This window comes from Nuphar pumila, chromosome 6 (genome assembly GCF_984573655.1).
Source record: "Nuphar pumila chromosome 6, dmNupPumi1.hap1.1, whole genome shotgun sequence".
Taxonomy (NCBI): Eukaryota; Viridiplantae; Streptophyta; class Magnoliopsida; order Nymphaeales; family Nymphaeaceae; genus Nuphar; species Nuphar pumila.
The window spans coordinates 90,759,201-90,773,285 of NC_143254.1; the positions used below are offsets into that span (position 1 = coordinate 90,759,201).

Here is a 14,085-nt window from a genome sequence, read left to right on the forward strand (position 1 = left end):
GGCTTGAGCCGAGTTGACTTATTTAAAAAAAAAGGTTTTCAAACAAGTGTGCGAAGGGAGAGATTCAAACCCGGTGAAACCACCTTTTGCACTTTTTAAGAAACAAAAAATATATATATGCTAAAATTTATTATTATACGGATGTATTAATCGAGCTTAATTGAGTTTTAAAGCCTGATCAAACTCGGCTCGCTTATGTTTAACGAGTCTTCCAGTTCCTCCTTGACTTGCATCTCCTGGTTGCTTTAAAATGAACCACTCTAGTTGCTTTCCTGTACCATGGACTACCCTTTGTGGAACAGAGTATCTCGTATATTGAATCCATTTATATTTGTGGTCACTAGTAAAGAAAACGCCGATTTTAACGTGCGTCTATGATACTCCACACTCGACACATTAAGTGTTGAGTTTTCCACTATTTAAAATAGTTAGAGAGTTTTCTGATTTACAAGAGTTTATCAGAATCGACTCTTCTTGCTACAATTCTTTAACATGGTAAGTTTATCAGATTCCTTATTGTGATGGTCTAAATCTTCAATAACTTTCTGATCGGGATCGATATACTCTAGATTATCGTTTTTGATGGCTTTAGCTTTAGGAAACTTGAGTTTATTGGAGTTTCGACTTTCCTCATTTGGAGGGAGATTATCGTTGAACCTTATCCTTGTGTCTGAGTTCATGTGAGCTGGGTTTGTTGGCGTTTGCTTCAAAATTAGAACCAGAATGTTAATTCAACACATACCCGTATGCGACTTACGGGTGATCAAAGTTCTCCTCAGCCTATTGATGCTCACGATGAGATCTGGCCTTCAAGTCGATGGTGAGCAAGACCCCGAACTCAAATGAGAATTACGAGGACACAAACAATCAACTTTATATGTTCTCATCATGCAACCCCATATTTACAATGGAGGTTAACGGGGGGGGGGGGGATTTACAGAATGTGAACCCCTTTTATATTCTCGTAACCTCTATCCTACTAAATCCCACTAATTGCCTACTAACAACCTACTAACCCCTCATTAGTGTCAAACCAGATCACAGTATGGGTTGGACCCAAACTCAAATGTCCAACGTTCTCCCACTTGACCCATTGACACTAAAATTGTACTAAATCGAGGTTTATACCGTTATCTCGACTTAATTCTTCATGTGCATACTATCCTGTATCATAAGAATGAATCATATGAGTCATGAAGATGATTACCTTTTTATGAAATGTCATATTTTTATGTACTATAGTACAATTCATTTTTAGTTCTTTAGCATGTTAGGATTACCTTTATGAATAGGTTGGTCTCTAACCCATTCTATTGGTCTTTTTAATATTGTTATTCTGCTCTTCTCTCTAACCAAATGAGAGATCATTTATGCAAAATCAACAATACACAAAGCCATATAAAATCAATTCATTTTCACAAATGTTATCACATAATGTATTGTCATACATCAGATGAAATCAAATAGACCCATTTTCTTTACATGTTGGGAATACAATCCCGATGCTAGCCCTTTAATAAGGGAATCCTTTCTTCATACCAATTGTATCAATACATACTGGATGATTCTCAGTTACTTCTTTAACAATAAACTACTTTAACTTCATGTGTCGACACATGGTTGAGCTCTTGTTGTTATTTGAGAATGACACGACTGCTTCATTATTACAAAAGATCTTTAGTGGTCTCTTAATAGAGTTCACAATCTCAAGACCCATAATAAAGTTTCTTATCTAAATAGCTTGAGAAGAAGTCTCGTATGGAACAATAAATTCCGCCTCCATGGTATAAGCAACATTTGTAGCTGCTTTTCAGTTCTTCATAAGATGACACCACCTGCTAGTAGGAAAATGTATCCAGTAGTAGACTTTCTTCTGTCGAGACATCCTCCTAAGTGCACATCAGAGTATCTAATGACATCTAGGTGGTCAACTTTTTTGTAGGTCAACATGTAGTCCTTCGTTCCTTGCAAATAGCGCATGACCTTCTTTGTTGCCTTCCAGTGTGCAATGTCTGGATTTAATTGATATCTACCAAGCATTCCTTCAGCAAATGCGATATCGTGTCATGTGCAGGTCTGCGCGTACTACAAACTCTCAACCATAGTTGCGAAAATAATATCAAACATATAAAACCAAAATTATGAACTTACTTCTACTAGTCTTAAGGTAAGTGCATTGATGAATAATATTTTCAGTGAATCCAAAGTTCATAATTACCTGATTGAACTTTTTATACCACTGGCGGGAGGCTTGTTTAAGTACATAAATTAACTTCTTCAATTTGCAAACTAAATGATTTGAGTCATCTAACTGAAACCAGGAGGTTGTTGCATGTATACCTCATCTTCTAGATCCTCATTCAGGAAGGCAATTTTCACATTCATTTGATGTAGCTCTAAATCAAAATGAGCTACGAGGGCCATGATTATTCTCAGTGATTATTTAGTTGAGACAGGAGAAAAAGCCTTATTGTAATCAATGCATTCTATCTGCATTAAACATTTTGCAATAAACCTATCCTTGTACCTCTCCACTTGACCTTTAGAGTCTGTCTTGGTCTTAAAGACCCACTTACAACCAATAGGTCTAACTCCATCAGGTCGAGGTACAATATCTCACACTTGATTCTTTGCCATAGAGTCAAGTTTTTTCTTCATAGCATTGATCCAATACGTTGATCTTTAATTTTCAATGGCTTCTGCAAATGTGAAGGGATCATCATCAATATCTATGAAATTATTAGACTCTTGTAAATACACCACATAGTCCGGATAGATAGCAAATTTTCTGGTCCCCGTAAACCTCCATACAGGTGTTACAGGTGGTTCAAAATGAACTTCTGTATTCTATTGTTGTTGTATATCCTCATCAACAACTTACTTTATTCGGGATTGATGTTCATTGATCAGATTTTTCCTGACATTATCCAAAGGGACAATGACAGGAAAGACTGGGTCTTTATCCTTCGTAGGTATGAAACCTGGATCATGCATTTCCTCAAATTCAATACTTTGAGATGCATCTATTCCAATAGAATCATTTTCAAGAAATCTTTATTTATCTGTTTTCATTATTTGTGGTGTATGAGATAGACAATAAAACCTAAAGCCCTTTGATCTTTCTAAATAACCAATGAAAAATTCACTAGTCCTAGGAGCAAAGACTTTTATACGTGGGTTATACAATTTAGCTTCAACTGGACATCCCCATATGCACATATATGACAAAAAAAGTTTTCTACCAGTCCATAACTCGTAAAAAGTCTTTTGAATAGCCTTCGTAGGAACCTTATTCAAAATATGCACTGCTGTACTAAGAGCTTCACCTCACAAGGTTAAGAGAAGGTTTAAGTGATTCAACATCGCTCGAACCATTTCTTTAAGCGTGTGGTTTCTTCTTTCAGCTACACCATTCTGGTAAGCACTATCAGACATAGTATAATGAGGTACAATATCTTACTCTTTTAGAAACCACACTAATAACCCTTCTTTTTGTCCCATCTTTGTGAAATGATCATAATATTCACCACCTCTATCAGACCTTACCATCTTAATAACTTCATCAGTTTGTTTCTCTAATTCTTTCTTGAAGTCCTTAAAAACCTGAAAGATTTTTTATTTTTCAAATAATAAGTAGAGATACATATACCGTGAGTAATCATAACGTGCGAGTTGAATATCATATTGAATGAGATTAAGAATCCCATTCAAGATTGGGATAACGGCTATTCAGGGAAGGATTATCTATCCCTAACCCTTGTGTACACCGCAAATATGAATAATAAAAAAAAAAAACACTTGAAACATGCAGTTAATCAAAACCCCAATTCTCTTCTCCTCTATAAGCCTAATGCTCGCTCGTTCTCACTGTCCAGTCCAATCGGAAACCCAACTACGACTCCTGCCAAGAGGCTTATGCTGGGGTCGACTTGATCAGAAAAGAAACGTCCACGAAAAACCAAACCATGCCCACCGGTCGAATGACCAGGGCCTCGCACCCTACGCAAAACCCCCTTGAGACGCAAAACCCCTTGAGGGGGTTAGTCAGAACTTGCATGAGAAGTCCACAAAAGATTTGCTCAAAAAGGGAGACTTGCAAACGTCCAAGTTGACATGACGTCACCCGTTTGAAACCGTTTTTCTTTAGCTTTGTTTTGAAAAAACAAAACGGCTAGGAAGAGCTTGCTTGTCCCGTACTAAATGAAACTTTTCATCTATGGAAATTCTTCTCTTATATTGAAACGCTCACTTTTAGATGGACAGCTTAAGTCTCGGATGGGGAATTCCCGACCTGATCTTGTCTCAAATTCAGATCAGAGTCATCAGACGGACCAAATCTACACTCGGTTCTCACTCCGTAGAAAACGGGAACACCAAGCTTATCCAAAAAAAAGAAAAAAGAAAGAATGAGATTGTTCTACACAGGAAAGGGAAAGAAGTTCCCAAGAATCTATGCACCTCACTGGCGTTTTTCGTTTTTTGTGTGGTTCTTTTATCTCTCCCTCGCTCGAGTCGGTGGGAATCCCACGAGAATTGGTTCTGCCATCGAGAGAGATTGTCCTCTTTTGGTAAACACCCATATGGTGAAGAGGAGGCGCCCCAGCGGTGGGGAGTCAGAGGGTCGTGGAGGCGGAGGCGGAGGCGGAGGGAGGCACTTCTTCAAGGTCTTGGTGGGGGATTTCTTCTCTAAGCTTGTAAGCATCGCCTCCTCTTTCTCTCTTTCTTCTTCTCCTTTGCTTTCTTGTGGGTTATGGCTTTTCTTTGTGATTTGCAGTTTATGCTTTTGATTTGTGGCGGGAAAAGGCTGGTCCTCGGGGTTGTTTGATTCATGGTTCTTGATAGAAAGATGGGTTTCTATTTTCCTTCTTAATAGAACGAGTCGACCGTTATTTTCAAGACGGGATGTTTTATCTTTCCCCCTTTTTCCATGTTGAAACAAAGTTTTTGTACAAAGAAACGCTTGTTTTATTGAGCTTTTGCTTGTTGGTGTTCTCCCTTTTTTTTGTTTTAATTGTTATAACATGGAAGGTGCTGCGGAATATAGAGGATAAGCTGTTGTTTATATGTTCATGGGGTGTTCGGATACCACTGCCTTCGAAGGAAGCTAGTGTAAGTTGGAAAATTGCATTCAGAGAACAAGCCAGTTCCTCTTGTGTCCCACTTTTCTGCATGAATGGGTGCGTCCAAACAACACTCTTTGAACTCTTTTTTCTGAATGCCCTGTCGAAGTTTTTCAAGATGCAAGGTATTATGGTTTTTAACGACACAGTTGAGGCCGAAACATAATCTAGAACTTCAATTTTTTTCTCTCCTCAAGGTCATTTATTTGGTGTTTTTTCTAAAAACTTAATTTGAATTAAACTTCTCAAGTAATTTCTTCTTTTTTTACTATCCAAGAAAGACGACCTAATTTCTTCTTCTTCTTCAATAATTTCTTGTGATGACAACAGAAGAGGTTAGCTGAAATCAAGCTTTTGTGTATGGCTCCCCAGAGAACCTCCCAAGACTTATTTCATGTCTAAATGTCATTTTCCAAGAATCGAAAATTTATTTGAACCGTGTGTGTATGCGTAAATACTTGGTGCTATTGAAGGCACAGAACTGTTGACCCGGAAATCATAAGTTCAAGGTTTATCGACTCAATCTGACCAGATAAATGTATTTAGCATGCTTTATTTGCTAAAGATCAAATCTTGGATCGTGTTATTTTGATCTAAAATATAATTTTTTAAGTAGTGAAATTTTAGTTCATTGATTGCCACTGATTTTTTAAACCCTTAAAAAACCTGCTTACCTATCAGAATCACATGATTCAAAACTCATTTTCTACTAAACAAACCATTTAGATCACATCCATAAGGTCCGATCTACAAAAGAAATCTAAAAAGAAGGTTATTCATACTCAATAGTTCTGTGCCTTCAATAGCACCAAATATTAACCCTATATTTGTGTGTGCGTGTGTAGTTGTTAACCTTCATAGCTTTTCACGGACATTAGCAATTATACCCCAAAATTATATTCCTAACAAATTTAAAAATGACATGCAGATTCATGCACTAACGGTCACCACCATGGGCATTTTTTTAGATTTATAAAGAATAAATACCATATTTAGGTGTACTATGAAAATGTATGATTTTTGTGACCCACAGTCGGAATTGGATTCTTGGCACTTTGACACTTCTGTTATTTTGATAATGCATGGGAATGAGACAGCAGATTCTTGAGGATGTATACTAGAATAAATCAACAAGTGGGTCACCAACCTGTAAAAAGAAAAGTAGGTCCAAAGATTTGTCTATCATTTCAGAACAAGTAAGGCTGTGAAGAAGCTTAGGAAGGAAAATGTTAACTTTACCCAGTTTTTTTTAACCTTCAAAAACTGTTGTGACCAGTAAAGTTTTAAAACTTTTTTCTCATTCCATCTTTTGTTTTTTCTTAATTGCAGTGTCACCAAATATGTATGACTAACAACATTTCATGATGGAAACTTGACTTCTGAGTTCTGAAATCTGTCTAAATATCACTAAATCAGGAACCTCGTTGAATATTCTCATTAGTATTAACTGATAATATGTATAAGAATCACACTGCAGACTCCTACCTGCAAGAGAGATACATATAAACATTAAACAATGAAAATGCACGTAAATATATGCATGGGCAAATGAACAAAGTGAACACAATACATTATAGCCATGAGTGCACTCTTCTGAGTAGGAAAAATGTCATGCACAACTAGGCTGTTTATAAGCTGGGTTTATTTTGAACTTCATAGTTCAGGATTCCTTTGGGCAAAATATTGTCTCCAGTTTGTTCTGTGGGTCAAGCCTGGTTTAGTTTATTACAGCTAAGGTCCAGTTTTTCAAACACTTATGTTCTGATGTGAGGCTCAATGTGTTTGTTTTGACATGTGCATCTTACTTGGTATTCATTGCCTGATCCTAGGTATACCTTTGGTTGTGTTTGGGTAAGAAGGTGGCATGAACTCTGCTCATTTACGCACCCATGAGGATCATAACAGATCATTTGATAACGATTTGATGGTTGTCCCTTTTTCCTTGTTGTACTGCACTCTTTCTTTCCCCTTCTTTGGATAGCATCTTTAATTGATTTGAATAGATAATGTGAAAAATTTACTCAGATTTCACTGTAGTCCTCTGAAGTGTGAATCTATATACCTTTTTAGTGCCACCAGCAGAATATAGCTGGCATGAGTTTGTGGACTGCATGGTTTATATGCTTCCTCCACGCTAGTGATCTATTGTAGCTGGCCACTTCTTTTACTCAAAATATATTTTCATGTTTATTGATCTTTTCCACTACTTGAGGTGTGCTTTTTATAGTATATGCCTCCAGCCTTTGCAAGAAAAATCGAGGATGACTGGACTGATGGTGTCACCTTAAACACATCAATTGGTACTTACCATGATGTAAAAGTGAATAAAGACAGCTATAGCATGTTCTTCCAAAGTGGTTGGCGTGAATTTGTAGAGAAGCACTCGCTGCAATTTGGGGAGTTTCTGGTGTTTAGATATGATGGTGATTTGCAATTTGATGTTAAAATCTTTGATAAAAGTGGATGTGAAAAATGTTACAGACCAGTTCTTGAGGATCATGAAGAATCTCTCCCATACAAACCCAATAAAAAAGTGGGTTCATCGAATGCTAATATGCCCATCTTTGAAGTTTCAAGAGGAACACATAAGAAGAAGGCTCTTCGCACTAGTAATCAGGGGCTGAGTAAACCATTTCATTCTTCTGAGGGTTCTGTTAAAAAGGTACAGACTGTTTGAGAGTGAGCTTGCAAGGTTGTTGTCTTTGATTTTTATGCTAGTAATTTCAACAAATTTGCTTTCACTTATTCTCCTCTATTTCATATTCTGCATTTCACATGAGAAAGCTGAGCCAGGCCTCCTTTTTGAGCTCTGCTCACCAGGCTTGGACTCCGTTTAGTACACTATATACAAGGCTCGGCTAAGCTCAAGATGAGCCACATGTTTTAGAAACAATACTTTTCTTTTCACTTGATGAAAGGAGAGGGTTGTGGAACTTGAATCAATGATTTATTTTTAGTAACAACTAACAATTAGTCTATGAGCATTTTTGTGTTTAAGGCTCATAATATATGGCATATATGTTAAACACATCATCTTAGACAAGCTCATGTACGAGCTTGTAGATCTCCCAATAAGCCTAAGCTCAGGCTCAGTCTCAGTCTCACTTGCTTAACTAAATGAGAGTAAAAGGGGCATGAGTTTGGCTCCTTGAAATCAAGCTTGAGATGAGATTTAATGAGTGAAGCTGGGCCTTCTTTGACAATCTTTGCTTGTTGATCGCTCTTATTTTTGAGCATGTTAACCATCCCCATTTTGCTATGTTAGGTAGCAGAGCAAGAAGAATAGTTTTCTAAACAAGCTTGTTTTTGACAGGGAACAAGTTCCATTGACACGCCAATTTCTGCCTTTAATGATCGTTCAAATTCGGAAACAGATGCTCTAACTGAGGGAAAAGAAAAGCGCATGTTTATTTCAGCTACTTCTTTAAGTCGTCCTCATTTTATGGTTACATTGACAGCTTCATACATCAATCGACGCTTAATTGTAAGTCTCCTAATTATGGATAGTCTGTGACCCTTGGAAAATTTGAAATGAAAGTTGATTGCTTTTAGGGGCATTGTTTTAATGTTTTAAAGAAAACTGAACAATTTTCTTCATGCTATTAGCTTTTTTGTTTTCTGGTTTTAGAGCTGCTGTTAAAATGTAATTTGACATATTAATTCTCGGAAAAAAGATTAAACTGAAAATGAGCTAAAAACTAGAAGTTTGGATAATAGGGTTAATCAATGCCTTCAATAAAATGCTTGCATTTGCATAGTACGAGTTAATAACCGATGATCACATTTTCCTCCCACAAGGTACATGCAGAAGTACATTGCGTACATGGATTTAATTTCAGTAGTTCATGTTGTAAAATTTCAATAGGCTATCATTGGAATTCAATGGGTATCCTTGCATGTCTTACATGAGTTTCATTTGCAGCAGTTGGTGGATGATTTTGGACATATAGGATATCTATCTGGATGTAACTTGTTAGGCAATGTGAATTATTTGACATTAAGCATAAATGCAATACATTATACACTTTTATGTCTTGTTTACCTTAACATTGGGCCTCCAACTTGTAGGGCAGGGGCATTTATCAAATTTGAGTGGGAAATTTTGTTTGGTTTGAGGTTAATATTTTATATATGTTCATGTATGTTGGGTAACTATTTTAAGATAAGTCCGCTATGTATCATTTCACCGATTAATAACTTTTAGTCTTGCTGCCTCTAAAAAGTCTTATTCTACCCCTGAAAGTAACAACAACATTTTCAAAAATCCCCACCACCTTAGGGACCTATTTAAACCAGATGTACACTTCTCATGTCAATGTAAAAGAGATTAAAGTGTTATATAAAAGATTTGTGTATACAATATATACATATATATGTATACATGTATGTATGTATGTACATGCATATTTGCTCAATTTCAGCTCAAGTTTAACATGACCCACCCAACTTCAACCCAACCTGCTGTAAAGTTGATACTGAGTATGGGAATTTAAAATAATAATGTGGTCACATATGAGCTTTCTCATATCTGACCTGACCACTAGTTGAACCCAAATTTGTACACAAATGACAGCCCTAACAGTATACAGGATTTCCTTTGCAATCAGGTATATAGGATCAAGTCATTGCTGTCAAACCCCTTCCATTGGGGTGTGCTGGATGGTTAGACTGCACTATGTAACTGAGAGGTCTTGGGCTCTAATCCTATGGGGGTTATCCTCAGCTTGCCTATCAAACTCTCAGATTTAAAAACTTCCTACACATCACAATCGCATGATCCAAAACATGTTTTTTAGTAAAAAAGCTGTGTAAATAATATCTGTTTGACATTCGTTAAGTATTTGAAAAGGCATGTAGATGTTAGGGAGAACCATTAGATAGTGTGGCACTAACGAATGACCAAATATTATCCCTTCTGCATTGATTGTCAACACCATTAGTGTTCTATTAATTTTGTAAAAAACACATCAACATACATTATACATTTCTATACTTCTGTTAATTAATGTGTCTTTTTTCCTAAAATTTATAAAATGTTATGGTGGTGGAAGTTAATGCATGAGACCATCATGTCAGCTGTGATGCTCAGTGGAAGTTAATGCATGAGACCATCATGTCAGCTGTGATGCTCAGACGTGTCTCTCTCTCTCTGAGCTAGGTGTTTATATATACACCATACTGTTGATATGAAAAAGCAGAGCCCAAGAAATAAGTAAGTCATCTTGCTAGAAAACATGAGTTGGTTACTTGAAGCTAAGGGGAGATGGGTAGAGGGATGAAATGGTGCTAATCTTGTTTATATCTGCTGTGCAACCCCTGATTTAGAAAACGATTTTGTTGTTCTCCTGATAGTAGGGGCTAGCGGTCAACATTGTAAACTTTTGCAATTTTATCTGCATACAACTCCAAAGAACCATTCTTACTGAAATTTACTGCAATGAAATTCTCTTTTGCATTATCATTCTGGGTCTGTCTTCTGATTAAGTTTTGATGCCTGGAAGTTCATCCTTTGCACAGTTAAATAGCAGCACATGATATGTGAGGCCATCCATTTTTCTTATTATCATCCTATCTATGTAATATTTATTTCTGAGGGGCTATTTCTATTTTTGTTATTTTAAATCTTATTTTGATTTCTTGAATTCTAACGATGTTTCCTTACAAAAACATTGAGAGTGCAGACTATCCCCCTCAGTTTTACGAGGAAAAAGGTCTTAACAACAAAATTGTTTATAACTCTTCGTGATGCCAGTGGTAGATCATGGCCTGTTAATGTTCTGCGAAATGGCACCAAGACCCTGCTTAGTAAAGGATGGGGCGACTTCGTGACTGCAAACCATGTGGTTGTGGGCGATCGGTGTCTTTTTAAGTTAGTCGAGGGAACTGATGATGTAATGGATGTAACCATTTGCCGGTCGGTGGACTAGATGAAGCCTGCGCTGTTCCTGCTTAATGCTTGTATAGTGCCCAAGGTACTGTAAGATGTGCGGCTTGCTTTAAATTTGTTTCACATTCTGAGGTGGATACATATAAATAAGAAAATTTACATATCTTAGATTTATCACTGCATTAGACATCCCACTGCTTGGTTTCAGCTTTAAGCAGAACCTTATTCGGGGTTGTAACTAGAGCTTGCAAATGAACCAAATGAACCCAACAGAGGAGATTCAAGCTTTGCTTGCTTCTTATATAGTGCACGGCTCATGAAAAGCCCGAGTTAAGTGCGACAAAAAAGTATTTTTTTCAGAGTTGAAGATAATAAAAATTGAACCCTAAACCAAGTTTAAACTTTCATTTACAAAATAAATAATTGTTTCAAACTTATAAGTAATAGGATTTGAACTCTAAACTTGTTGCTTTCTAGCCAAATACTTCAACCATCTTCCCTCTGACATAAATGCATGTAAAATATTTGTATTATTTATTAATGAGCCTATATAAGCGAAGCTGAGCGGAACATTGGTTATTCATTCTTGAGCTTGTGCGGAGCCTATTTCACGTGTTCCGAGTGTACGAGTGAGCTCTTTATGAACCGAATAGGAGCTGAGCCATGAGCGGATCATCTAGTTTCCCAGACCTAGTTGTGACTATTCATTTGCATAAATCATGGGTTCTGCAGTTACTGATAGTGTTTTGTTTGGATGAATCATGAATGTTAGCTTGATGGTAAAAGTTATTCCTCCAGTTGGGAGTTTTCCTAATATCTAAAGATGTCTATGCGACCTTATGCTGCTTCCATTCGGCTACAGATTGATGTTGAACTGGTATGCCTGGTACTTGGTTGTTCATTGTGTTTCGCTGACAAACTTTATATATTAATTTCCATTGATCGATTCCATGAAGTAGGGTCATTGATGTCGTTCTTGGTGTTTTCCTTGCAAGGTGTGAATTAGAGAATTACAAATGGATTAACAATAATAAAGAGTGAAGAAAATGATATAAAGTGAATGAGTTAGCTTGATGGTAAAGTTGCTGATAGTAGGGGTCTTGGGTTGAAGTCTGCTGGAATTATTTGCAGCTTGAAGATCAAATAAAAAAGATTAAAATATCTGTTTGAAGCCACAAAAAATCGTAATATATTGAAAAAAAAAACTTTTTAAATGGAATACATCGTGATAATCTCATGATCTTCACGGTGCAAACTTGTTATATCATTAAGTTCAAAGGTTTGCTGGCATTTGCGACTAGGTGAGGAAGAGATCTGGATGCCATAGATCTATTTGTCCCTCTCTTTGACGCTAAATGGAGTTAAAGGTCCAAATTATGGAAACCCTTGTAACTAAGGGCCTGTTTGTTTCATGGAGCACTCTTCCTGTGAAGCCATCGGTCCTTGGCGGGACTTTTGTTTCATATCTTTTCTTATGAAAGACACTCTTTCATAAATAAGAAACATCGCCTCTTTCCTACAATGGGTGAAACAAACATGTCTATTAGAAATATATGGTAGAACTTGTTGGCATTTCCGCATAATCAAACACAGAAGCGTACCTGAAGATGCCATGGCGTGCAAGTGTGGGTGTTCGGCGTTCTCTTCAATCGATCGACGCCCACGATGAGCCCAGGCCTAAGGTCGACGGTGAGTAGGATCTTGTACCACGTAAACTTGATGTGGTATATAGGGTAGGCTAATATGCTATAAATCTCTCATCTTCGTAGCAGCCTACCCCTTATATAATGGGATAAAGAGGTAGTTACGTGAATGTGGACTCTCCACATTCACGTAACTCTCACCAACTCTCCATTATGTGACCCACTAATGGTGTCAAACCGGGTCACCTAATGGGTTGGACCCAAATCTGTTATGTTCAACATTTTCTCGACTCATTGACACCAAAAGTGCACTAAATCAAGGTTTATACCGTTATCTTGATTTAATTCTTCATGTGGGTTCACATGTTATCCTTTATCACAAGAATAAATTATATGAGTCATGAAGATAAACACACTTTTATGAAATATCATATTTTCATGTACTACACTTTAATTCACCTTCAGTGCTTTAGCATGTTGAAATTACCTTTATGAATAAGTTGGTCTCTTACCTATTCTATTATTCTTTTAATATTGTTATTCTACTATTTTTTCTAACCCATATGAGAGATCCTTTATGCAAATAAAAAAAATATAAAGTCATAGAGAATCAAATTAATATACACAAATGTGATCACATAATGTATTGTTATACATTAGAAAGAATAAAAAAGACCCATCCCCTTTACATGTTGGGAATACAATCCCGGTGCTAGCCCTTTAGTAAGGATATCCACAATCATTTTCTTCGTCCCAATTGTATCAATACATACCAGATGATTCTCAGTCTTTTTTTTTAACAACAAAATATTTTAACTCCATGTGTCGACACGAGGTTGAGCTTTTGTTGTTATTTGAAAAAGACACGGCTGATTCATTATCACAAAAGATGTTTAGTGGTCTCTTAATAGAGTCCACAATACCAAGACCTATAATGAAGTTTCTTATTTAAATGACATGTGATGAAGTCTCATATAGAGCAATAAATTCTGCCTCCATGGTATAAGCAACAGTGGTAGACTGCTTTTCACTTCTCCATGAGACATCACCACCTGCTAGTAGAAAAATGTATCAAGTAGTGGATTTTCTGCTGTCAATACACCCTCCTAAGTCTGCATCAGAGTATCCAATGACCTCTAGGTAGTCAACTTTTTTATAGGTCAACATATAGTCTTTCGTTCCTTATAAATAGTGCATGACCTTCTTCGCTGCCTTTCAGTGCGCAATGCCTGAATTTGACTGATATCTACCAAGCATCCCCACAACAAATGTTATATCAAGTCGAGTGTAGGTCTGCGCATACTGCAAACTCTCAACTGCCGAAGTATATGGACAACTGTCATTTAAGCCTTCATAATATCACCCTGAGGACAATCTTTTAAGCTCAATTTATCCCTTGTCACTATGGGTGTCGAATTAGGAGAACAATTCTCCA

At 36.8% G+C, this 14,085-nt stretch overlaps 1 protein-coding gene across 1 annotated transcript; it reads left to right on the forward strand.

The window, feature by feature from the left end:
• Nucleotides 1-4,590: 4,590 nt before the first annotated feature.
• On the forward strand, nt 4,591-11,175 carry LOC149835123 (B3 domain-containing transcription factor VRN1-like). Its single transcript, XM_090010417.1, has 4 exons — nt 4,591-4,694; nt 7,348-7,782; nt 8,434-8,604; nt 10,802-11,175. Exons 2-4 carry the CDS (start codon nt 7,351-7,353, stop codon nt 11,045-11,047), a joined length of 849 nt encoding a protein of 282 aa, XP_089866543.1. The 5' UTR covers nt 4,591-4,694; nt 7,348-7,350; the 3' UTR covers nt 11,048-11,175.
• Nucleotides 11,176-14,085: the final 2,910 nt, after the last annotated feature.

Bases quoted from the DNA above. Each gene is read 5' to 3' on its own strand.
- LOC149835123 (XM_090010417.1), top strand. From the start codon at position 7,351: ATGCCTCCAGCCTTTGCAAGAAAAATCGAGGATGACTGGACTGATGGT. The intron at 7,783-8,433 runs GTACAGACTGTT...TGTTTTTGACAG, and splicing joins CTGAGGGTTCTGTTAAAAAG to GGAACAAGTTCCATTGACAC. The intron at 8,605-10,801 runs GTAAGTCTCCTA...TTGAGAGTGCAG, and splicing joins ACATCAATCGACGCTTAATT to ACTATCCCCCTCAGTTTTAC.